The sequence below is a fragment of the Alosa sapidissima genome, chromosome 13 (genome assembly GCF_018492685.1).
Source record: "Alosa sapidissima isolate fAloSap1 chromosome 13, fAloSap1.pri, whole genome shotgun sequence".
In the NCBI taxonomy this organism is placed as follows: domain Eukaryota; kingdom Metazoa; phylum Chordata; class Actinopteri; order Clupeiformes; family Clupeidae; genus Alosa; species Alosa sapidissima.
In genome coordinates, this window is record NC_055969.1 from 32,004,052 (window position 1) to 32,031,010 (window position 26,959).

A 26,959-nucleotide genomic window follows, 5' to 3' on the forward strand; every position below is an offset into this window, starting at 1 on the left:
GCCATTTTAATTAACTGAATCAATCTTTAGCAGCTTTAGAATAAAATGTGCATATACGTATTTAATTGGCTGCTGAAGCCATCCATCAAGTGTAGCTCTTCACTCCTCCTCCACTCAGCTTTCGTCTCCAGTTAATCATTTCCTTCTCGGAACGACCGTCCTACTACTACCCGGCTTTTTTGTCTCATCAGCTGTCAAATCTACCGCCAATTCAAACGGAATTATTCCATGTTTTTCTCGAAAACAGAGGATTGAACGTCGAAACTTGCCTTTCACTGGAACAGAAAACAGAAATGATAATGTAATTGTTGGAGTAAGTGCATATGTAGCATTACCATCTAACGTTAGCTTCCGAGCGCACAGCTCTGCTGACTTGGACGGCTCAGCATCCACCTCATCACTATGTTCTGGCGGAAGGAGATCTAATATAGATTTGTGTGTGAGAGACACAAACATCATGAATCAGGTTAAAATGACACAATCTTAACTATCAGCGACGGTCAGAGGCTTGGATCGGCGTTAACTTTATCGAAACCGGCATTTGAGACACGTGACGTGAGAAATTACCGGGCGGCTTAAACGTTACGTTAGCATACCGGGGTTGACACCATAGACAGTAAAAGAAAGGTTGACACTGAGTTACAGATGGGTTCTCATTTGTGACACGTTTTGATTCGGCAAAAGTATAGCTGACATTAGAGTTGTCTGGACTTTGTTTAAGTTAGCATTTGACCACTCTAGCTACATGATGCATCAGCAAGGATCATTTGTTTCTCCTTTGTTGAGTGGCGTCTTCTGTCAGTGTCGTTCGGACGAGACCCACCAGGGCTCTGACCCAGGAGGAGGCGGCGGAACACCCACGATGCCACCAACGGTGACCAGAGACTGTCCGATGTCTGAGTCAAGTGACGGACTATGCGACTCCATGCACAATTGTCCAGTTTGTGGCGGACCCGAACAAGAACACAGACTGAAAGTCCTCTTCCAGATTCTGGATGTTAACAGGGATGGGGGCATTTGTGTGAATGATCTCACTATTGGCCTAAAAAAGCTTGGAGTCCATCGCACTGAACATGAGCTCATGGTGAGTAAGCTGACAACCAGTAATTCTACCTTCACTAAACTCGTCAAGAATGGCAAGGGCCATAAGCCTATGAGTTGTTTATCTGTTGCTAATAATAAGGCTACGTCTCCTTGCTTACACCCCTGCATGTTGCAGAAAAGTAGGCCTATGAACAATAGGTTATTGAATTTGGATGTAATGTGCAGGGGCTCAGATAGGATGAACATTTTGAAATAACTGCAGTGTTATAGCCTAACCTTACATTCCTACAAGCTTTACAACTAGTCTGAGATCAGATAGATGTTTCTCTCAGTCTACCTTACTCAGGGAATTCGGAACTTTGTTTGTAAACTATGGTCCTTACACAGACACATTATTGACTGATTTAAACAAATAAATGGAAGCGTGTTGGTTCCAACAAGCATCCATTAGGCATACTAAATATTTGACATCAAATATTTGATATCAGACATCTAGTAGACAGACAGACTGACATTGTTGTGCAAACAATCAACATGCTCAGCTTGTTTAAGACTTGTCAAGATATTTGTCAACAGTTTGTAAGCACTTTTGTTACATTTGTTTAAGCATTTTTGCTTGAGGTCATAACCCCTCACGTTCTTGAGACATTAGGCCTATGTTTATTGAAATGTTGTATTGCTTATCAGAAGTGCTAATAAGAGTTACATGAAGTGAACAGCCCCCCCCCCCCACACACACACACACACACCCCACACCCACCCCTTCATTTGCCATTGGCTTGTAGCTATCTTTTTAAATTGCCCAAATACGTATGTTTGGGAAATTATCTCAATTAAGGGACGAGCCAAAACAGAATACATTACTGTGAAGAATCCAAGCGTGGCATGCTTAGGCTACATCAGATACAAACCTTGGTATGACATTGGGTGTTTGTCCAGGAACAGACCGATCTGGTTTGGGATGTAGCTCTCATGTAGACACTGATCTAGAGGACAGCTGGAGGGCAAGAACAATTAAGTAGAGAATCGGGAGATAAATCCAAACAACTCTAGAGCAGATTCACAAGGGGGGGTTCTGAAGCAGGGATAGATTCCTAACAGTTGACCAGTGATGGCAAACTGTGTACTTAACGACTTGGAAAAGCCCAGATTACGACCTGACCACGATATGCATCCCATGATGAGACAATTGTCCTTGACACAGTCATGGCAAAACAGTTTCCTTCTCCTGAAATCCAATAAAGTTGGACATTGGGAGCAGTTAAAGTTTATGATTGAGCATTGAGGAGTAAATCGATGATGGCTGATACAAATCTAGGTGAGGAGGCTGTTATTAAAATGTAATAAACAAGTGCTACTCAGCAACTGGGTTGTTCTTGGCATTCAATACATATTTCAACAGTGATGATTGAGCCAAGACACACATGAGGACACAGAAATGTCCAGGAACTCACCCGGGGATACTGTTAGGTAGGAATGTGGCCTACTTTTGCACTAGCGGTACTATGTTAGTCACAAGCCCTAAGATCAGTAGTGCTTTCCTTGCCAGAGAGAGAGAGAGAGAGAGAGGGAAACGTGTGTGTGTGTGTGTGTGTGTGTGTGTGTGTGTGTGTGTGTGTGTGTGTGTGTGTGTGTGTGTGTGTGTGTGTGTGTGTGTGTGTGTGAGAGAGAGAGAGAGAGAGAGAGAGAGAGAGAGAGAGAGAGAGAGAGAGAGAGAGAGAGAGAGAGAGAGAGAGAGAGAGAGAGAGAGAGAGAGAGAGAGAGAGAGAGAGAGAGAGAGAGAGAGAGAGAGAGAGAGAGAGAGAGTGTTAGTGTGAGTAACTATGCCATTGTCTGGTCATGTTTCATCTTGAGTGGCCAGGCCAAGCAGAAAGCTCCGTAGTGAAGGTAATAGTTTAGTGGCTCGTCTGCTCCTATAGCTACCTATTGAAGCCCCTAAGATAATTGGATTGGACTATCTTGTGTGTGTGTGTGCATGGGTTGCCTTCTAAAAGAAAGTGAAAGTACATGACTTGGCTGTGGAATGAACCTAGTTGGCATTGGCTAAAATATGAGCTGGCCACAGGAAACTGTCCATTGTGAACCTGATGTTGAGCTGACCTAGAGAATGAAAGAGTTTGCTGTGTGCTTCTCTTTCTTTGTCAAAGAACACAAAACAGCATCCAAACAAAACAGGGGTTGAATTAAACAAAAAGGTGGTCATGCAGCATTAAGGTGGACTGCGGTATCATATAGGCTAGACTTAATGTTATCACACTTCTTTGAGAATATTTTTTGTGCTATGGGGGTTAGTGAAGACTTGTGTCTTGGTGGCCTTGGAACAGTGCCATGCCTCTAGGCCATCCCTATGAAGGCAGCTTTTGTTCAAGGATTTGTCCGAGCCTTTTGAACAATATGGAAAGTCCCAGTTGGATGGACTGGATCGGATGAATTTGACTACTCACTGCTGTCTATATATACAGTATATAGTTGAATGATGTAGTGAAGGCCCAGTTGTCTTAGGTAAACTGACCACTGCCTGGTTCAGTTTGTCTTTTTTTTATCACACCTATCACATAAAATCAGATAGGGAAGTAATCAAACAAAGCACTGCAATATCTTGCTTCGTTGCCATTTAAAGGCTTTCCCTCACTGGTAACTCAACCCCTAATTTGCAAGAGAAATCATTTGCAAAACCCTCAGTAGCTCTTTGCAAATATCAGGCTATCTGCCCAGTGCCACATCCACATCCAGTGCCACATCCACCAAGAGAGCCACAGCACTGGCCCTTTTCTTGTTTCCTTCTCCTTTCCTTTTAGTTCCCCAGTGTTCATGATACAAATAGAGGATTCTGTGTCTCTGAAGACTTCACACTTCACATAGCCTATTTCAGGGGTGGCGTCTGCCGTCCAGACAACTCCAAGTGAACCACAAGTGAAGTTTTTTTTTTTTTTTTTTTTTCATTCCTCATGAAGCCTGCGTGTTCCCAACTTCCAGATGTGACTCACCAGCGCTTAGCCCAAGTGAGTTCAGCCACGTTCTCCGAAACTCTCTGCAAACGTGACTGAGGGACTCACAGGAATGTAGAGTACTCACCACCACCACCACCCTCCCAGTCCCTAATGACCCTCTTTCTATGACTTCAAAAAGGTCTGCAAGTGAAGGAGTGAAGTGAAGTGCTAGGGATTTGTGAAGGAATTTGGGTATTTCCTTTAAACACAGTATTGCTTGACATCTTGGCGACTTTGCCGAGTCTCATTCTAGTTGCCATTCCTCAGATTTGCAGGCCTATATTTATTTCCTGAGGTTTTGTGATGCTTTTTATTAGCCATGAGTTAGCAGCTTGGGCACATATTGAGATTTTTGCATTTAACTTCTCACTGGTGAGGTCTGTGGTGCTGTTGTCATAGGGCAGGTGTTGGTGAGTCTGTTTACTTGGGCTCAGACTAGAACAGTCGTGAAAGGAAATGTGAGACTGCATTTGCATACAAATGTGCATGGGTCAGGTGTCAGAGAGTCTCATGGGTCAGGTGTCAGAGAGTCTCATGACTGTGCCGGTTCTCACTGACAGTTGAGAAGTCTTGTGAACTAACTTAATGAAATGTCTTTTTTTAACTGGGGGTTGTTTGATTCTAAGATGTTTTTTTTGTTTGTTCACATAATAAAAAAAAATCAGTATCAGCATTGTTTTCAAATAGTATCAAATGTAGTGTGTGTGTGTGTGTGTGTGTTTGCACATTCTTTCGCAATCCCTTTTTACAACTAGACTAACGTTATGTCCTCTCTAGTCTGACCACCCCAAGGAGACCTGGTCAGGCGGGGCTAATCTCCCGGCTAATAAGATCGCCCCTGCCCTGTTTATGAATGGGCTTGCACGTGCTCCTCTCCACGTCTGCAGCTCCCAGAGGAGAGACTGAGTGGGATGCAAGGCCACTATACAGGCCCATACAGGCCCGATGTGTCTGGTTGCCTCAGCCTCACGTGGTGTAGTCAGCCTCCAGATATTTCTGTTACCCAGACAAGGCACAGGAGGGCTAAGTGTCCCTCCTCCCCAGCTGTACTTGTGCTGTGGAGCATGGCAGACCCAAGAGAAGGGGGGGATTGTTTTCCAGACCCTTGAGTTCAGTCAGAGTTTCTCTGAGGTGATCAGGGGATGTTGGGTTGGTGGGGGGTTGGGTGTACAGTTTTGTTGGAAGCTCAAGGCCTGCTCTTTCATTGCACTCTGGGAACCCTTCGCTTAAGGTTTTGTTTTTCAGAGCTTTCTAGGGGGAAGAGCCAGACTCCCTTTCTGTGTTTTTGAATCCTGGCCAGCATGTCCTCAAAAGCACTGCTGAGGGTGTGACAATTAAGCAAGTGTCCTGTTTTACCATAGTTTTTTTTATTTGTATTGTGAGTTTGACTGCTCCAACTGTTGCCAGTTTCAAATCTAGACCCAAGACCAAACTGATGCAACCAACAGATGCTTTTTACTAACTGTTCAAATTCACTTCCATTTGATCAGTTGCACTCTGTAATTATTATAACATGTTTTCCCTTTTAATGCTTCTATTTACTTTTATTTCCTATGCTTCACCGTTGTGTAGGTCCATGTTAAGCACATTAAACTGCCTCTGTGTATGTAATGCATTTCCTTGAGTTCAGTGCAGTCAATGCATGTTGCTCCTGTATCTAGCAGTCCGACTCATGGGGTCAGACAGGGACACAGATAGGACCATAGTGAAAGCTTGAGATGGATCACTGCGGACTGAAAAGGTGGATTAAGGAGGATTAGATGAGGTTGACTTAAGGTTCTTTATGGAAAGCCAGTCCATCTACCATATATGATCTTACAGGTTAACATTTCATAAACTAGCATGTAGAAACAACATAAATGTTCATCCAGTTCTTTGAGAGCTAGTGTACTTGTTTGGAAGCCTTGGCTGTTCAACCACTACTTGATTCTGCTCGGCAATAACAGGATTAAGGATCCAAGGGGACTCAGGGTGAACAAAACCTAGCTATTTCTTATGCTAATTGCTAACCTGGCCAGTCTGCTTAATAGGCTTATGTTGGACATAGGAAAGGGTCATCGTGATGTTTTTATTATGGTCAGTGAGTTTAGTATCAGTATTGTGAAATACAGAGTTTCACCTGAAAATTGCCTAGTACATGAACAAATTTGAGCCAGCCCACTTTAAACAATTCCACTGTCTCGGCCTATAAGGTCATCAGTGGCTTAGCTGATGTTTTGACTGCAAAGCTGAAAAAGGTTAATTCCTTTGCTTTCTCTACAATCTACAATCGTCTAACACTGGGGAATGCCAATTGTGTACCAGTCTCTGACGTCCAGAGGGACATTCTCACGGTCACTTGATGTCATCAGGGCTCTGTAAATGCCACTCACAGGAGCATTTGCCTGCATAGTGGACAGCCACAATTGTGGGAACCCAACCTAAAAAAAACTACACATGGCTTTTCATGTGTTGACTGTTTTTACAAATGACAGAAAGAAATATTTTGTAAAAAACACTTGACATTCCACATTTTTTTTTACCCTGCGGGGCTGACACTTTCTGCTTTCTTTCAGAGTTTCTCCTTGTGGGCAGCAGGGGGTGCTATGTTTCTGTTTTTAATAGAGTGGTTACAACTGGTTGTAATAGTTTTCCACAAATTCTGTTCAGTGACTGCGTTGTAATACCATACATACGGCAGCAGCGACGGAGCCTGTGAGATGTGTGATTCATACACACCCTCCTCCTCACTCTCAGAACTCGGGAGTTAATTCCAGTTATTTATGGTCTGTATGGGACGGCAGCAAAGCGTTAATTATAATAATTTATGTGCATGTCTCTGTCTGTGAGCATCTCATTCCATGCTGCAAGACTAACTGTAGCCCTGGAAGTGGTTCTGTCGGGGGGGTCAGATGAATTGTATGGCTGGCAGTCACACTGCTGGTCAGCAAACCATAGGCAGAAGTGCTGAGCTTTGCAGAAGGCATCTAGCATGCAGTTACACATCACAGCTTCTGCATAGAGTTCAGTCTGAGAGAGAGAGAGAGAGAGAGAGAGAGAGTAAAAAGAGATGGTCGTTTGAGATTTGCTGTTCAGTTGAGTTCCCTGGTAGCTAGTGCTCCTTTTCAGTGAGTGGCTCAATGCATTGAAAGAAAGACCATTAAGCTTAGGTGGTCTGAGGAAATGATTCCTCGGAGAGTTGCTGGATGGGGTTGCCACGGTGATGCTGACAGGGTGATGGAATGACTGGGGAAGAAAGATGCAGACAGTGGAGGGAGTGAGAGAAAGAGAGAGAGAGAGAGAAGGAGGGAGAAAGAGATTCAGCAAGTTTTCCTCTGCCAGTGCTGGCAAAACAGAAGAGAGATAATCAGCAGGTTTCTTTTAGAGAGAGAGAGAGAGAGAGAGAGAGAGAGCCTTTAACCCCTCCCAATCAGAGCACCCACCATCCCCCTCACACATGCTGCTGAATGGCAAGAAATCAGTCAGAGGGAAGAATGATCCTCTCCTCCTGTTGGCTGCTGGTGGGACCCCTCTGGCTGGACCTGTCAGTGTGGCCACCTGTGATTGGCTGAGCCACAGCTGCAGTGAGGATGCAGCTTTCAGGAGGCTCTTTTTTACCGCATCACCCTTACTTCTCCTCCACTCAGTGGGGCGGCCCGCAGACCCTCGCACCCCGACTGGAGACCGCAGGCAGCAGTGACAGAAAGGGAGCTTAGAGGGCTTTGTCAAAATGCATCTTACTGAAATGTCCTTGTAGAATTTGGCATTCTCTGCTGTATTGTCTTGCTTCACCGAGTTTGTTTCCTGAGCTCAGAAAAAAAGTCTTTCTTCACGAACTGGATATAGTGTCGTCCTACTTTGTACTTCCTACTACTTCCGCAGCAGTGTTCCCACTCCCAGCTCTTCTTAACTCCTCTGAAATGGATGTCCGGCTTGGCTTGGCTGAGCCGTAAGAAGACTGTCTTGACCGCGCTGAGGTCTGGTTATGCTCTGGGGCCATACCGGGAGGACTGCGTGCCGTGTTGCAAGGGTCGAGGGCTGCGGTGGGGCTGCTGCTGGGTCGCTGTGTGTCTGCGGCGGGCTGAGGAGAGGGTGAGCGGTGTGGTGCGGTGACGGTGACGCAGCCTGGGATCCCATGCTACGCTGCAGGCAGAGGAGCGCATCCTCATTTGCCCTCTTCAGCGTCGGCAGCTGTTTCAGCACTTTTTTACATCACCAGATACTCTCTGTCTCACACACACACATGCAGATATACACTTGTTTTGTCTCTGTCATATGGAATGACTGAGAAATATCGCAATATCTCTTACTTGCTCTTTCTCGCTCCCCCTCTCATTCTCTCTCTCTCACACACACTCTTTCTCTCTCTCTCTCATACACACATCCTAATTCATATACGCAAAAACTCTCAGCAGCAGAGACTTTTCATCAAAGCATCAAAAGCAACTTAAGTCACACACCTACAGCCATCTCTGCTGTGGGTAAAGACGGAGTTGGAGTGTGTGCGTCTCTGAGCATGCTGGGAAGTGTTTGGGCATCTCTCTCTCGCTGGTGGTCGGGGTCACCAGCGGAATGTGAACCCGTCGCCTCTGAGCAAGCGGGGCGGGAGGGCCAGCCTGTCGAGAAGGACTCTGGGAAGGTGGAGGATGAGCTTAAGCATGGTGACCGGAAGGACCCCACTGTGCTCAGTGGTCAGGAGGCGTCCAGTGGGACAGCAGGGAAGAGAGCCACTGTGCTCATCATGATGGCGCCACCCAACTTCCCTCAGGTACTGCAGCCGGTCAGCGCTGGCTAGAATGTAACCGGGCCAATTATGTCAAGGCTATTGAGTTCATGGGGTGCCTGGCAACACAGTTGCCCCCATTAAATTCTGGCAACCGTGGAATGAAGGACACTAATCCAGATTTTAGTGAGGGGTCTGGTCTGAACCTTTCTTCCAGGGGAAGACATGGGCATTTTGAAGGCTCTCTGTTTGGCCAGAATCGTTTTGAATTGATATACCGGTAATTGTATGATAATACTGGGTTGACCTATCTTTCAATTGTTGTGTTAGTATTGTTGAAGTCCAGATAAACAATGTTTTTCTAAGAACATATTGTCATACTAGATTTTTATTACATATAATTCAGTGAGCACTGAAGCGTTACATGTTACTCTCTTTTGCCACTTTACAGTCTTTTACATCCATCATTGCATGACGCTGTAAAGGAATACAGGCTGAATAACATTTGCAGAAATGTTCATCCGTAACCTTGAGTTTGTAGCGGTGCAGTCTGGACAGCAACCTACTAGAACAGAGCTGATTAGGGCACAGTAAGCTGTGCAGAGAGAGCCCAGTGGGGCACTGTGGCGATACAGCCAAGGCTTTAGGGGCCTGTCTGGCAGCCTCTAGCATTGGGAGTGTAGATGTCTGAGGCACTGAAGTAGAGTTGGAATGTTCATGTGCTGGATTGTCCTAGAACGGAACACCGAGATCAGGCGGAGTGTGTGCCCACTTGCCACTTCATGTGTGTGTGTTTGTGTTTGTGATTGACGGTCATAAAGTTACTAGTCAAAGTTACCTTGTGGAGTTGGAAAGTGTGACTCAACATGGACAGTCTTTAGATTAGATTTGTATTTCTATAGAGGTCTTTCTATTGGGTCCGTCAGGTGAATTTGACCTAAATTCTGTGTCTGTGTCTGTTTCCAAAACAATACGTTGTGCCAGATTACTGGCTCTTTCAGGCCATTATTCTCAGAAGGCTGTTTAGAAGTGCTAAGTAGGCTATTGTTGAGTAGTCTGTTGTTTTGACCAGACTGCTCACGCTGGGGTAAACTTGGAGTTGGCTTTGTTTCTCAAAAAATAAACATATTTTTGGGAGGTTTATGAAATCTGGGTAGACATTGGTCCATTTTTTATATAGCACCTGTCATGCACCTACTCTAAGCTAAAAAAGTAAAGTTATGCATAAAGATAATGTGGTCATCCTCATGAAGGATGAATGCTCACATGCTAGCCTCCAGCCAGCTTCCCACACGTTGTGGATGAAGTCCACAGAAACATGGTAGCCTGTTCGAGAGGAGAGACGCCAGTGCAGCTCAGATGTCTTCTTAATTTTCTTTATTCTTTACTAAAAGGTGCAAAACATCATTAACTTTTCGATGTAGTCACATCATCACATGGTAGCCTGTTCACCTGTTGGATTGTTTTCTTGGGATGAATAGATAGATAGATAGATAGATAGATAGACAGACAGATAGATAGATAGATAGACAGATAGATAGATAGATAGATACTTTATTGATCCCCAAGGGGAAATTCAAAGGATGTAGGTTAGTTGGCACTTTGCCTGCTGGCACCACATAGGCCTTTATCCTTTGTGCCCATCTTCAAGACAAACATGTTTGCCTCTTCAGCTGGCTCTTATATAATAGGTGTGATAAAGGCCGATAGTGTGAAGTGGCCTATTTCCTGTCAACACCTGTCTTAGTGGGTAAATATTACCCACTGTGTGAATGTGTTTTCCCTTTTAGCCTTCATCACGACATCACGCTCTCCCCAAACACACACACAGTACACCACGTAACACCTGACTGCCTGTTGTTTTGCCCCTGGACTGCTGTGGTTAATGGACACCCTGTAGAGCCCCACGTGCCAACATACAACAAAACAGGTTTTTGGGAAGGAAAAACAGATATATGACTATTTGATTTAATGATTTGTTGATTTTTTAAAAAAAAAAATTATTTTTATTTTCCATAATCAGAAGTATACTAGATAAAGATAAAGGAGGGGTAAAACCATACACAGATACACAGTCAGTTAGTGCATACTCTGCATACTTTGATTTGGGTGTCCTCTGTCTCACCTGACTTAAAGACAGAAAACCAAATCAAGCAGAAATGTGCCCTTAGAGGATTTTCATCCAACATTAAACATGCTGCTCCCTCATCTGTTGTTTTTCACTTTTCCAATCACACACACACACACACACACACACATACACACACACACACACACACACACACATACACACATACACACACACACACACACATATACACACATACACACACACACACACACATATACACACACACACACACACACACACACACACACACATATACACACACACACATCACTGCTGTCTGATACACACACACACACACACACATATACACACACACACACACACACACACATATACACACATACACACATACACACACACACACACACACACACACACACACACACACACCCCGTCCCCACTTCTAACATCCGTTTACAACAGCAACATGGGCCATCCAATCTGTGAGTGCTTCTCCGGGGGTCAGTGCAATGGTCAGCAGGTGGCATGGGAACCCCCACATCTTGTGACTCGTGTCCACAAATAGCCGCTGAGCGAAAGGGGACCCTCCATCGGCGTCCATCTTTTGGTCACACACAATCACAGGTGCTGCATTTGCTTTACTCTAACCCCCGCACGCACACACACCTTCACAGCCCCCCCCCCCCCCCCCCATCCCCACCCTCAGGGCCCCCTTACGTTTTGAATGAAACCTGCGTCCTCTGAGCAAGGGGGTGACTCCGCTGGCAGCCACGTATTAGGACGAATCCTACTGGATGCCAGTGCATCTCATCAGCTTCTTACCAGATCTGTGTGTGTATGATGTGGTATGTGCGTGTTTCAGTCTTTCTGTTTGTGCATTTGTTTCTGTCTTATGATGCTAGTTCTGTCCAACACGGGCTATTTAAAGATGGGTCTAGTATCCTGTTTTATTCATCACGTGTGGATGCTACAGTGTGCTTCATGTGCTAAAGGTGGTGCTGCACCTCCAGTTTCTGTGGTTGCACTCTGGGTGCCTCTGAGCTGGAAGCGAGCAGGAGCACAGCAGTGAAAGCTCCGCTCCAAAAGAACACAGATATGATCTGTGACTGCTGCACTCTTACACCGTGGGATGCAACTGGGACTAAGAATGAGCCAAAGGACTCCCACACATGGTGTCTGGTGCTAATGAATCAGTCAGTCGGTCTAAATTGCTGCATACCGTGAAGGCCTACGTCTGTCAGCTAATACATACATTAACAGTGTTTTTAGATTTATTCTGTATTTTTTTATTTTTATATTTTGCATATTCACTCAAAATTATTACCTTAATACATTATCCACAGCGTGTTATTGCAAAATGGTAGTGGTACAGTGGTACTATCAGACAAAGAAGAGCATGACTATGGTGGAGTACACGTAGCTTATTTGTAAATAACTTGGCAGCTGCAAGCATCCAAGGTCACCTCTTGCTGACCTAGACATAGACAGAATTGTTTGTCAACATTACTGACAGCTGTCTGTTGTGTTAGATGATACTAATGCTTCTGTCATTTTGAACTTTAATTTACTGTCATCCTGGCTAGGGACTACCAAGCAGAGGTAGCATGAAGCTATTGGATTTGTGTGTGCTTTGGTAGGATCATCAGTCTAAATCCCATATATTGTCTTATAGAAAGTCAAGGCTCTTAATTTTTAGATCATAACACCAAATGTGTGATTTCAAAAGGACAATGTGTGTTAACGGAACTAAAAGTGGCTAATTGTTGCATAGTGCTTTCAAATCAATCTGTCTTAATAGTATATGAGGTCACATTTTCAGGTGTGTTCATTGTAATGTTTTAAGGATGATTGATAGTCCACACCTGAGCCATGTAGTATCTTTTTCAGTGTAAAAATATATATTGTGTGTGCACAAATGCACACGAGCAGAAATGTCTTACAATGACCTTCATACATTTTCTGTTTGATGCCAATATCATTGCTAATAGTCTTCTTCTCTGCTGTTATACTCTGCTCTTTCACAATTCAATGTCAGGCCGGCTGCAAAATTCTCTTAAGAATTTTAAAAGGACATTTTCGCAAGGGGGGCTGAGCCTTTCCCGAGCCCTCCACTTTTTTAGCGTCTCACCATTGGCTGGCTTCAAGTGCACAAACGGGCGGGCTCTTTTTTTTAAATCCAATCGGATTGCCTATGTGGACAGTGTGGGCGGGATCTCGGGATTCTTTTATGCCATGTGTCAGAAGTAGCCGGTATTTTAGACTGAGCTGCTACTGGGAGTCAGGTGTCTTTTTTTTTTCTACGTATTTATTTTATTTATTACATCGTTATAAATATTTGTGTTAAAATGCTCTGCCTGTGCCTTTACGTGCCTGTTCCAAGCCAGAATCAAACTGCGTTCGAATATTTTGAGTCAAATAGACTACCATCAGAATTGAAGTCCCTTTTCAAACTAAGTGTGTTTCTCCCATCGGAGGAATTGTCTACATATCGGAAGTGGCGCAAGGTATGGCGATATTTAATACATAACTCGGTCATTTCAATTACACGAGCGATTTACGAAATTAAAATGCAAAATAACTTAATTATAGTGCTTTGCATGTATAAAGATACTATTATTTTGTTTTGGCGGGTGGGCATATGGAGATTGTCAAATTTCTTCGGGACCAACAGATAGCTGCTATTGAGCACCCTGGCAGTCAACGCTACCTAATAATTAGCGGTTATTCTCATTTGATAATCTTTACGTGCATTTTACACATTCATTGATTATTATCTTGCATCCTTCTAGAAAAATGTAGGCTAGGTTGTTCTGTGTGTGACAACTGAGATCTCCATTCATGGCATTTCCTTCTATTAGTGGTAGCCTATTGATTTAATCCAGATTAAACCAGGTATTTGGCACGTCTGGGGTGCAATCCTTTCCTGTGCATTTGACACGCATTGTTTTAGCACCGTCTCATTCAATAATTAGATTTTTGGGTTGACTTCAGATCAGTGACCGGGTTGGGACTTCCATTCTTTTTTTTTTTTTTTTTTTTGGTTTGAATAAAATGTTCAACCCCATGGTTGCTCTGTCTCTGCTCACTGCTTCACCTTCTTTGGACTGTTGATATTGTAACCTGATTATGGCTTATCACTAATTACAGTGTTAATAATATAAGCAGAGGCTTCGTTTATATTTTCACATATTTCCCAATGGCATTTGAAGTTAATACTTTCGCTTGACCCATTTGCCTATGTAGGCCTGTTAGCAGTGGCGTGTCCAGTTTAGAGGTGTCACTAGATGTCTTCGTGTGGTTTGGCTGTGATATTAAGACGTCTATCTTTAACTGCTGGCAGGCACCTGTTAGGTGGGCATCGGGGCTCTCTCTTGGCCTCGTGCTGTATGCCTCGTGCCAGCTGAGATACCCAAAAGTCTTTAGAGACACTGTGTAGCCACTGTGGATAACAAGGCAGGTGACTGAGATGGGTGGGAGGCTATACCTGTGTGGCATAACCCTCTTAACAGACGTAACAGACTGGTGTATTATCAGTCATTACAAGTCAAATTAAATTAATGAAATTAAATTAAATCATGAACACTGTTATGTGTTTTTTTTATTATTATTTTTTTTATTCAGGCTAAATAACCTAAAGGCCATTTCATTGTTAGTTGAGTTTGTTGCTCCTTATCAAAAATGTTATTCAGAAATTGGCGTACTTTCCTGCTGACATGAACACGCTAGAATAACCTAACCTCTAATTTTCCTACTGTGTGTAGTTGTGTATGTAACGGCGTTCATCTAATGATGCTGGAGAGCACAGAACTCTCTCCAACTTTATCTGTCAGCACTTGGGTAAGGTGAACTGGCCAGCAGTTCTGTCAGAGCTACTTCAACTGGTCTCCCTGCTGCAAAGCTTCTTCAGCTGAGAGCATCCACATACTCATGTCATGATTTCTAGAATGACACGACTAGCACATTTAGTCGGGGGGGAAAAAACATATGTCCTTTCCGAACATTATCAGCGGAGATAGGCTTCATATCTATACTGTATGGATAACATCTTGGCTGGACAAATCAACACACCTGCCTGCCAACTAGGTGAAGTTGCGGAAACGGAGCATTAATGATTCATCTGAGGGGACTACTTGGCAGTGGTGGGGCCACTCAACAGATCTGCTCAATGGCTCGTACAGGCTGTGCTCTTTGGCTTGGCTGAACGTGACCAAGTTGGTCCAAACATTGATAATGGGGTCTAGCATAGCCCCTTTAAGGCCGCCCTGTGTCAACAAGCCCCATATGCTGGTGGGCTCTATGTCAATAGGCTACTGGTAGCTCTATTTGTCCATTACATGTCCCCTGATGAAAGTGTGTGTGTGTGTGGCCGAGGTTGCATTAGTGCTTGCTTGTCTTATGAATGTGAGTCATTGAGTTATTGCTCTACTGTGATTTCATCTTCCCCTTTTCTTGTTCCTCTTCAGAAAATCGTCAAAGCAGGGGACAAAGACCTGGACGGGCAGCTAGACTTTGAGGAGTTTGTCCACTACCTGCGAGACCACGAGAAGAAGCTCAGGCTTGTCTTCAAGAGCCTGGACAAGAAGAATGACGGTAGGTCAAGACTGTTTTGTAAGCGGATGTTTTCGTGCTCTGTTCTTTGACCGTGAATATCATTTAACCGTTTTCTCTCTTGATGATCTCTATTGCAGGTCGCATCGACTCACAGGAGATCATGCAGTCACTGCGTGACTTGGGGGTGCACATATCTGAGCAGCAAGCTGAGAAGATCCTCAAAAGGTGAGGCGCAAACCCCCAGACAGTACTCTTGGTGATGCTCTGTGGGTAAGCAGTAGACACTGGACAGGGTTCCCATGGGTCATGGAATTTCTGGAATATCATGGAATTTCAGTCAGGGAATCTTATCATTTTTGGGGCAAAGTCAGGGAATTTTATTGTAGCAGTTTAACATTTACTTGTCAAAATACATTCATATAAATATATATTCACACAGAATTGGTGTTTGTCTGGTTATTAGCTTTACTGTTTGCTTGAGTAGTTGTGGTTAATCCAACTTTGTTTATTCAAAGCCCATTTATTCCCCGCTTAATCTCCCGCTCTAAAAAAGTAAAAGATTCTGGAACGCTACGCGGACGCTCTGAAATATTTGGTCGGTATATTGTACCATTCATTATATTTATTGTACCATTCATTATATAGTAAGTCATGGAAATTATTTTTTTTTGTCAGGGAAATGTCATGGAACATTTGGGAACCCTGACTGTAGCAGAAAAACTTGTAGTCTTATTCTCTCATGCTCTCCCTCTCTCTTACTCACACACTCTTTCTCCCTCCCCTCATTCTCTGTCTATCCCTCCCTGTCTCATCTCTATGTCCTGTCAGATGACTCAGTCAGTGTTGAGTAGAGGTCAGATTCCAGGGTTGACTCAGTAACCTGACTCCCCTTAGTGAGTCCCCGAGAAAGCTCCTATTTTGCTGGGGTTTCCAGATAGCATGCAAGTCGCAGGTCCAGAGCCAGGGGCTCAAGCGGTCTGCTGGCTCAGAGAAATCCTGTGGTCAAGTGGCCTCATTCCTGCACTTACCTTAGCCTACCCCACGTGTACCATAGAGGGATTTATTAACTCTAATTTTTGTTTTGTTTATCATGCTGTTATGATGACACTGTCTACGAGAAGCCAAAATCATGAAATTTAACTGGACTGCAATCGAGCTAACACATTCTCTTTCACTGGGACAGGGATTAAGTTTACATTTAGGACTGCACAGAGAATTCAGAGAATTCTGTAGCTAGTTGTGCTGTTCTGTCTTGTTTTAATTGTCTGTCTGTATGCACTTCCTCTGTTCTTGTCCCTTGTCTCCATCTTTCCATCTTTTTTCTCTATCTCTCTCTCTCTATCTCTCTTTCTCTCTCTCTCTCTCTCGCTCTGTTGCTGAACCCAGAATAACGAGGGGCCATATGGTGGCCCCTATTATGTAGTAAGTAGTGGTCACTCTCCTCCTGTCTATCTGCCTGGCTTGCCTGTTTACCTGTTTTTCCTTTTCCTGATCGGTCACTTCTCCTGCCTTCACTTTGGTTACATTTGGCTTCTTTTTTATATCGGTGTTAAACTGTTTTCCATTTGATTTCTTATTGGTATGGACCATGCAACAAAATTTGAGATTGGATTTTCAGACAAAAAATAAAGAAAGCACACTTAATTTGCACGCTGTATTCTTGGGCTGTGGCATTTGATTATATGTCATGGGCTAAGAAGAAAAATCTAGGACTGGTTCTGTGACTGGTGTTCAGTTGTTGGCACAGTCCTTTTTTGTTATGTGCCAACAGACATTAAGCAAGCTCTACCCTTTAAATCAGGTGCAGCGGAAACTCCACAATATTAACAGGTTCTCTCTTTCTTTAGCATGGACAAGAACGGAACGATGACCATTGATTGGAATGAGTGGAGGGATTACCACCTGCTCCATCCTGCTGACAATATTCCAGAAATCATCCTCTACTGGAAACACTCCACGGTAAGTTGTGTGTGCGCGTGCGTGTGTGATCACTGTAGAGTGTAGAAGCACAGAGTATATAGGCTTGGTCTGATATGCAACTTTATGGCCCCTACTGACCTTATGTACGGAGACTAGATCAGTACACACACATATACACACACACACACCTCTACACGAGTCATCCATTGTTTTTAAGCCATTACGGTAATTAGTCTTCTCAGATCTTGCACCTAAAATACTCCCTGATGACGGTGAACAGGCTCATAGTCAGTGATCCACTTAAAGCTTGTGGGACAGATCCCCGGAACCAGGCTGGCGTCAAGCTCTGGAGGAGGACACAGAAAAGTGTCCTGCTTCCCATCAGCACTTAATTCTGTTATGGTCTCTTTTAGTTGTCTGAGCAGCATTGCGTGTTGGTAATACACCAAGACACACACGAATCACTAACGTGGAAAAACTTTACCTAGGTGTCAAGATCTTTCTTGGTAAGATTAACAGTTGGGGATGTTGGATGGAGAAGTCACCGGTAGCTGCAAAATAAAGCAGAAAGGAATTATATCGTAAACGTGCTTATTACCAACCATTTCGTTCGAAAATTCTAAAACAACGATATTTTTTAACACTTCAAAATAACATTTGATAAATTAACCTTACATTTTTCAGTAGCCATAGGTGTGTAGATCTAGTTTGGTTCAAAATCTTGGTTCTTACCGGGGCTTTTACTGCCTGAAATATCGATCGATTTTGTTTACCACGCTCAGAGTTTAGGTTAGTTTTCCCAACCTTTCTCACGGCACATCAACGGCCTGAGAATTCTCGTCGCAAATCATAATTCCACTGGAGCTCCAAGCGGATCTGTACACGCAGCCTTACAACACTATTAACAGCTCTTCGAGTCACGGTAAAATGTAATTTTTGGTACATAGCTACTTTAGATACACTTATGGTGTGGGTGCTTGTTTCTTTAGGAATCCGCCGTCTTGGTTTGTATAGAAATGAATATTAAGTGACACATACACAAGAGGTTGGAAATACAGGACGGTGGGTAATATGTGACGTTCTGATAAATGTAAGTCAGAAGAGTAGCTACTGGCTGCAAATGATTTCCACTAAATCTTTAACCGATACTCTCCAGCTGACCAACTCCTAGAGTTTGTTTGGGAACTCTTACATAATCTCATCTGTGTTTCCATTTTTACCAAGCCGGTCAGTCATCTCTGTAAATGACCCCAATCTCCTCCTCACCTTCTCTACACTCCAAAATTCAGTGCTGTGCTTGACCGTCCACACCAAGTTTTAAATGATCTACATTTGGGCACATGCTTGTGTTGAGGGAGACAGTCATACTGTCAAGCAAAGATTCTAGAGCGGAGCTCTGTTCTAGAATCTTTGCTGTCAAGTGTGCCTCACCTATTTGGTGACCTGCCAGAAAGGCATGTCACTCAAATAGGTGAGCTTAACACTGGAAGCAGGCCCACTCCCGTAGAGTTACAGTAGCCGGGGTTGAGGTCTCAGGCCAGTGGGTGGAACAGACGTAGGAGACCCCCTGTTTGTTTCCCTTCCTCCTGATAAGCCTTATCGTGTGGGAACAGTCTCGTTCAGCTTCTTGCATAATGTACAGAATTTACAGCAGGCGTCGGAGTGGAGTTTTGCCCCCCTAATGAACTTCACACACCTGACATATTACCCTAGTCTCTCAATCACAACTCCATAGGACCTCATCATGGACTTCAAACAGCACGTGACACACCATACATTAGTCACACTGGCAAGTCATCATTCATGGCTGAACTTTTGTTCTGTAATGTTATTTAAATTCAAGCCCTGACACCTTTTGTGATGGCTTCATGTTAAGTGAAGCGAGGAAGCTGTTTTAAAGATATACATATAGCCCCGAGCGCTCCACGACCCTGCGGTCCACGGCCCATGATTGCCCCTGTGTCCATGATGGGAAATTTAAAATGATAGTTCCCCTGTTTTTGTTACATTTTTGTTATCATTCAAATGTTATGATGTTAAGTCACAATGTGTGATTCTAAAACAGTATTTTTTACAATATGTGTGAGCCTATGCTTGTGTGTTGGGGGGAGCGGGGCCATCATTCATCTCTGTCCCAGGGCCCTGTGTGCAGTTGTTCCGCCCCTGTGTGTGCTATTTGTTTTTATTACACTGCTATTCAGACCGGAAACACTTACTCTTGTTCTCTTGTTGGATGATATTCACTAGGTGGCACTACACCACAAATATGCAGGATACAGGTACAGGTACAGGTACAATGATGTACTTCCAAGTAACCAATTTATGACACACATTTTGTGATATGCAGTGCAACAATGGACAAGTTATCCCAAAAATTCCTTTTGGCCTATCCACCTATGGGGTGCCCTTGTATTCGTTTTAGCTAGGTCAATATCCCTACCAACTCTTGTGGGTAAAACTGTCTGGCCAACCACAAGACTCGGTGACATAAGGGGGCGCTATGGAGTCCCTGGGCCACACTTTGGGCCAAATCTCCGTCCCAGAGTAGAGACTGTGAGGGATATGGTTGGCAAATTACATGATTTGTCGCCCTTGGCAACCACTGGTTACTTGGCAGGGGGTTGGGGGGGGGCATGACAATTTAATAATTGATCTGATCATTTAAAATCAGGACACCTGCGAGTTCATACACCAAATGTGAAATGAATCTGATGAAACATCTAGGAATGGTAGAGGTAAGACCAGTGAAACCTTCTCAATTTAGAATCAGCAACATCTTGACATGATGTACCATATTTGACATAAATCGGAAGTCAGAAGTTTATCAAAATTGATCATGTGTCAACACATAAAATCCCAAATATCTCACTTCCTGTTGGGTGTGGTTTATGCAATGTACATATGAAATTTGTTTGTCTTGGAGTTACACACACCTACCAAATTTGGTGTGCATAGCTGAAAGTACATGCCAACCACAAGACTTGTGACCGAGTTTTCACCCATGGGAATCACCTCAAAAAAAGCAAAGCACGGCAGGATATTCCCAACTATAATAATAATAATAATAATAATAATAATCTTTACAGAAACAATAAGGCTTTCGCACCATCCAGTGTTCGGGCCCTAATTATAAGTTGAGCAGCAGACAAATCGCTTACTTCTATCAGCGTATGTTTTTCATTTGAAGGTGCCCTTTGAAATGGTTACCCTTAAAGTACCTATGACCAGTGGAATACTGTCATGAAAGATAAATATTTATGTAGACTTGTGAGATGTTTTGAAACACCTCTTTTAAACGTTATGCTCCCTTCTCTGTCCTTGTAGATCTTTGATGTTGGTGAGAGTCTGATGGTGCCTGATGAGTTCACAGCTGAGGAGAAGACAACAGGAATGTGGTGGCGACACCTGGTGGCTGGAGGTGGCGCAGGCGCTGTGTCTCGGACCTGCACGGCTCCTCTGGACAGACTTAAAGTGCTTATGCAGGTAACGGCTACTCTGCAACCCCACAAGAATGCTTTCATACAACTACTATGCCAAGCTGCAAGGGTGATGTTGAAATACAGGAACTTAGTTTGCATCTACATTAAAGTTCAATGTTCTTATTCCTAAATATAATATATGCTGTAAAGTCAATGTGGATACAATCCAACTGCTAAATTAAAGTACACCACTGCTAATTTATAATGTGCTAAATGATAATTAAATGTGGCATCTCATTTGTAACTTTGACAATTAACATTCTTCTTTGCAACTAATTGGATCAATGAAAGTCTCCTGTGGTTAATGTTCTTGTTTTATCGTGGAAAGACAGTTACATAATATGCCCTTTGAGCCTTTTTTATGCTGCCTCTTAAATCGGTTTCAATTGAAGCAACAAAGATTGGCCAACTGCTCTGAATGAATCAGAGGATGATGAGGAGACGTAAGACGAGTGTGTTAACCTTCGACCCCTGCAATGACTGTCTAACTGGCCAATCACAACCGCTCCCTGCAGACACACCTCAAAGACAGTCCCAGCTCATTCTAATTCAGATGAAAGAGAAAACAATCTCTTGGAGTCAGTCTGTTTGAATCCTTTCCCATTGACTGTTCATAATTAATTTAACTGTGCAATCGAAAAGGCCTCAAGTGTTATCAATTCCTACACAAGGTAATTTGATAGCAGGTGACATGAGCTGTCATTATGTTATGACCTGAGCTGGACAGGCTCTGCACTGTGCACTGTTGTGGTCTCACAATGGCCCTTTTTTTTAAGAGAAAGCATGACTTGGCATGTTCCCGCAGAGCTGTTATTAAACAGCTGTGTCTGTGCATCTCTTGTTGACTAGGTCCACGCTTCCCGTAGCAACAACATCTGCATTGCTGGGGGATTCACACACATGATCAAGGAGGGCGGGATGCGGTCGCTATGGCGAGGGAACGGCATCAATGTCATCAAGATTGCTCCAGAATCTGCGATTAAGTTTATGGCCTATGAGCAGGTACTGCAATCACACTAATTACTAATCACACTCATTTTATGTTCCTTATAAGCAAATAACCTTTGTATACATTTCTACTGTCAGTGTCACAAAATTATAATTTTACTATAGGCTACCTGATGTAAGTTTTGACGAAACTTCTTTTCCCTTATTCGGCGGGCAGATCAAGCGGTTGATTGGCAGTAACCAGGAGACACTAGGCATCTTGGAGAGGTTTGTGGCAGGTTCTTTGGCCGGAGCCATCGCCCAGAGCAGCATCTACCCCATGGAGGTAAGGGGGGGCTGGGTGGTGCACAGACCAGACACAAGGATCTCTTCTCCGTTAACATTCTCCATTTCTTTACTGTTCTCAAATCTGGGGGAAAAAGGCAGCAAGACTGTACAATAATACTGGCACTGACCTAGTGAAAATGACCAAATAGATCAAATACATACTGTCCAAGTAAATGACATGTGGAAGGTGAGAAGGTAAAAAGAGCTTCTGTGTGTGTGCCTCAGGTCCTGAAGACCCGGCTGGCGTTGCGGCGGACGGGCCAGTTCTCAGGCATTGCGGACTGTGCCAAGCACATCTTCCAGAAGGAGGGCATGACTGCCTTCTATAAGGGCTACATTCCCAACATGCTGGGCATCATCCCCTACGCTGGCATCGACCTGGCCGTGTACGAGGTGAGTGGGAACGCTGCCAGCCTTTTCTCGCTCTGTTCTCCCTGCCCATCACACTGGTTTCTCTCACACACTCATTTCACTCCCCTGCCCATCACACTGGTTTCTCTCACACACTCATTTCACTCCCCTGTTCATTCTCTCTCTCTACTGAAAGGGGATATTCAGCGTCTTGTCACACACACACACAGCCCTCCCCCCTCGTCCCCCTCCTTAACCTGGTACCTGAGGAGCGATTGTGTAAAATGGGCATTGTGCGTTCATCTGCATTAACTTATGCAACTCATGTGATATGATAACAGAACACTTGCTCTTTGTACAGTCAATATTCATTTTCTACCACAATCTGCCTATTTGACGGCCTGCTTATGGGGCAGACAGCCAGTGGATCGTTAGGAAAGATTAGATGAATGTGATAATTTATGTTTGGCCCTTTTTTGGTTCTGAAATCGCTGATACAACCTTTAACAGACCCTCGAGGAGTACGACTCTGAGCCCTCTCTGTGCTAATGTCAGTAAGGTTGAACTTGATATTTTCTCTCCTCCATGTGTGCAGACTCTGAAGAACTCCTGGCTACAGCGCTACGCCACGGACAGCGCCGACCCGGGCGTGTTTGTGCTGCTGGCCTGCGGGACCACGTCCAGCACCTGTGGACAGCTGGCCAGCTACCCGCTAGCCCTGGTCCGGACACGCATGCAAGCACAGGGTAAGCCCTATGTGTGTGTGTGTGTGTGTGTGTGTGTGATGCAAGCACAAGGTAAGCCCTATGTGTGTGTGTGATGCAAGCACAGGGTAAGCCCTATGTGTGTGTGTGTGTGTGTGTGTGTGTGTGTGTGATGCAAGCACAGGGTAAGCCCTATGTGTGTGTGTGTGTGTGTGATGCAAGCACAGGGTAAGCCCTATGTGTGTGTGTGATGCAAGCACAGGGTAAGCCCTATGTGTGTGTGTGTGTGTGTAATGCAAGCACAGGGTAAGCCCTATGTGTGTGTGTGTGTGTGATTCAAGCACGGGGTAAGCCCTATGTGTGTGTGTGTGATGCAAGCACAGGGTAAGCCCTATGTGCGTGTGTGTGTGCGTGTATGTGTGTGTGTGTATTCTGTTGACTGACTGACTCTTTTACTATAGATAAGCGGTCAATACAGATAAACCACATGTTGAGTTGCACAACCCTAATCCTCTGACATAATCAATCAAAAATACACATTGTGTATTCACTCTATGCAAATAAATAAAGTCCTCATCCCCCCCCAGCCACCCAGGAAGGAGGTCCTCAGATGACCATGTCCGGCCTCTTCAGGCACATTGTGCGCACCGAGGGGCCCATCGGCCTGTACCGTGGCCTCGCCCCCAACTTCATGAAGGTCATCCCTGCGGTCAGCATCAGCTATGTGGTGTACGAGAACATCAAGATCACACTTGGGGTTAAGTCGCGATAAGCGCGAGGCAGAGCGGACTGGGATGAAGGCTTACTTTTTTGTTGTTTAAAAAAAATAGACTTATTTTTTGTTTCAAATTTTGGTTGGGACAAACTCCAGAGTAGAAAGCTCCGTCAGAGGTGCTGTCCAAGAGGTGGCTCGGGGCACTGCTGTGCTCTACACCGGGGATTGGACCCTGGGGCAGAGTGTGTGGACCCTGGGGCAGAGAGTGTGGACCCTGGACGAGGTGGAGTGGGCCGAGACTTGGACCTGCCCCTTGCACCTGGACCAGCCCGTAACCTCAGCCGAGCGATCTGCAGAGAAGGAGAAACGTCTTAGCACAACACCAACCAGGTGGAGAAAGGACGAAGAAGGGGAGGGGGGGGGGGGGGCTGCTGCTGCTGCATGGACGCACTGTGAGCTGGACAGGGATGACCCAGTCATTCTCCCGACCATCTACGCAGTGATTATTACTGCAACATTACCGGTAGTAACAGTAGAAGTATTATTTTGATTAGTGTTAGCACTACTAGCTAGCTAGCTGTTATTATTATCATTGCTACATCCTAAAAGTCTGACATTTTGTAAATTATTGCCTATTTCAGCCCACCCATCTCGAAAAGGTACCTGAAAAAGTGATACAAGTTGACCTCAGTTTTATGTAGTGAACCCAGTGCCAGCCGTGTGTTTTGTTAAGGACCATGGTGTAGAGAGGTGTTGTTAAGGACCGTGGTGTAGAGAGGTTGTCTGGTAGCCTGATTTGCTACCTTTCCACTCACTATAGTGGCCTGCTGAGGCACTTCTGCATCTATGAGGGAGAAAGCAAGGCCTAGCTGTTTAGCTAGGGCAGTGTCTAGTGTTCGGTCTCTCGAGCCACAATACTTGCTTTGTCCCACAGGGGGGCAGTGTCTGACTGAAGATTTCCATGGTCCTTACACATATCGAAGATATCTGATTCTTTTTTTTTTTTATTATTCCTTTTTTCTGTGTCCGTCTTTTTTTTGTTTTAATCTGAAATTGAGTTCTTAAATTATTACATCATTTATTCAAAATAATTCCTTTTCCTTAACTCCCATTTTTATTTATTTATTTTGTTTTTAATGGAGATCACTTTCTCAACATAACCAAAATGTGTTGATTGTTGCCTAGTGTACAAGAAGACAGCAGTTGGGGTCCAGAGCCTGTAGTGTCTTACATCTAATGGTCTTCTCAAGTAATTGTGTAAGGACTGTTAAAAGTGATGTTTAATTTATTTTTATATGTAGATATTTATTAAAAGTACTATCTGTAGCGAAAGAGGAGTTTGGGTGCATTCTAGCAGAACACGTGGTATGTTTGTGAGGAGTTCATCACTGTAACATGTTATCTTTGATCCTTATTTAACCCTAAACAAACCATATCTGAAGCAAATACATTAAATCACGCTGGAATTTATTAGCAAGCTCAGTCGGGCACAAGTGGTCAAGCTCAAGCACTACTGGACGAGGACTGTGGTGCAAAAATAGAAGGCTGCTAGCACAAATTGAGCTTCTGACACTGAAGGATTTGTCCCTATGCCTCAGTGAAGAGAGGAAACATCTATAACTTTTACCCAAATCCAAGAATTTGAAGATACTGTAATCTAGCACAACCCTTGTTCCTTGCTATTATTATTTCCATTTTATGATAGCCTAGTTATATATCCCTTTGTTGTCAAATCCACCCTGCAATTCTCCAGTGTGTAGATGAGGAAATGAGGGTTCACTTCAGCACTTTATAAAAAGTAATTTGCTTTGAATAGACTTGAATGTTTTTTTTTTTCTTTAGAAAAAATCCAAATGATTGAGGATGGAGTTTGTGACTGGATATGTATCAACTTGTTCTGTGCTGTTTGGAACCAATGTTGTGTGTGTGTGTGTGTACACGTATGCATGCTTGGACCGAACGCTGTTTTATTATGTAAGTATATTGGAGACTAAAAGGGAATTGAAAGCACACTTGTGCTACTTTTCTGGGAGGATTTAGACTCGAAGCCATCCCCTTGTCATAAAAGGAATACCTTGTAAGTACACCTTGTAAGTGTAAGAGTTGACTGCACTCTGTTTGAAATTTGAAAAACAGATTGGATGAAAGGGGTGGCAGTTTGCCTTATTTAGTTAGAGAACACTCAAAACATTTTCAAATCTCGGGGAGAATAGCACAATTTTTGTTTTCTTCCATTTCACTGACCTGCTTTTTGCATTTAAGAACCATGGGATGCCACCATTGATCGTTTTTTTTAGCCAGTTAGTTCTCCCCTACTGCAAATGTTCCCTTCTCAATTAATTTCTACAGTTTACTTTTCTAGCTCTGTTTACATTCCCATTTAGTCTCACCTGTTGGTGTGATGCATGATGGTCTGTTTGAAATAACAGTAATAAAAAAGACTGTGTTTAAGGGGTGGAGGTTGTAAACATTGGTACAGAGAAGAGAAGTCTGTGTGATATTGAAGCATCTGATTGGTTGCTGCACACTTACTTTATAGAAACTCTCTAGAGATGTCTCTCTCTTGCTCTTTCTCTTTGTCTCCTCTCCCCTAGTTCCGTGTGATTGTTTGTGTGTGTGTGAACGTGTGTGCGTATGTTTTGTAAAGACCATTTCGGAGACTGATAAACGCTGCCCATATCACACCCAATCCAGATTATGCCTGAAATCTAGAGCCTTACTGTTCATAGAAGCTTCAGGCAGTCAGAATGCTTGCTTGTGCAAACTTACCATGTAGTTTATACACAAGTGCTGTGCACAGGACACCCAAGCTTCAGAATTGGTCGTGCTTTGAATCCAAATATTTTTTCAAGACATGTCTGGGTTGGAGAGGAAAAAAATGCATATTTTGACAATGATAGGATATATTAAAACATTATGCAAAAATTAACGCTGAAAAAGTTCTTTTTTGGCACTGTTCTCTGTATAATGCATATCTTGAATAAATGCTGACAAAATGTATTTATGTTATGGGAACAAGTCTTAAATAAAGTTATTATTGGTTCAAACTATTGCTTCTGTTTATTACAATGTATTGCCCAGTGTTTTTATTCCACCACCTCTTAGGCTACTTAATCAGGCCAGTAAATTACCTGTT

General features: G+C 43.7%; 1 protein-coding gene across 6 annotated transcripts; it reads left to right on the forward strand.

Moving 5' to 3' along the window:
• slc25a25b (solute carrier family 25 member 25b) lies at nucleotides 1-26,725 on the forward strand. Of its 6 annotated transcripts, none has more exons than XM_042060000.1 (11): nucleotides 1-1,084; nucleotides 15,292-15,418; nucleotides 15,517-15,604; nucleotides 16,766-16,801; nucleotides 17,227-17,338; nucleotides 20,624-20,782; nucleotides 21,628-21,780; nucleotides 21,944-22,051; nucleotides 22,279-22,446; nucleotides 23,000-23,150; nucleotides 23,696-26,725. In XM_042060000.1, exons 1-11 carry the CDS (start codon nucleotides 746-748, stop codon nucleotides 23,878-23,880), a joined length of 1,626 nt encoding a protein of 541 aa, XP_041915934.1. In that variant the 5' UTR covers nucleotides 1-745; the 3' UTR covers nucleotides 23,881-26,725. The 6 variants fall into 6 exon arrangements, with proteins under 6 accessions (XP_041915934.1, XP_041915935.1, XP_041915936.1 ...); XM_042060002.1 differs by lacking the exon at nucleotides 1-1,084 and adding an exon at nucleotides 7,671-8,781; XM_042060004.1 differs by lacking the exon at nucleotides 1-1,084 and adding an exon at nucleotides 13,158-13,332.
• Nucleotides 26,726-26,959: the final 234 nt, after the last annotated feature.

Bases quoted from the DNA above. Each gene is read 5' to 3' on its own strand.
- slc25a25b (XM_042060000.1), top strand. From the start codon at position 746: ATGATGCATCAGCAAGGATCATTTGTTTCTCCTTTGTTGAGTGGCGTC. The intron at 15,419-15,516 runs GTAGGTCAAGAC...TCTCTATTGCAG, and splicing joins CCTGGACAAGAAGAATGACG to GTCGCATCGACTCACAGGAG. The intron at 22,052-22,278 runs GTAAGGGGGGGC...TGTGTGCCTCAG, and splicing joins GCAGCATCTACCCCATGGAG to GTCCTGAAGACCCGGCTGGC.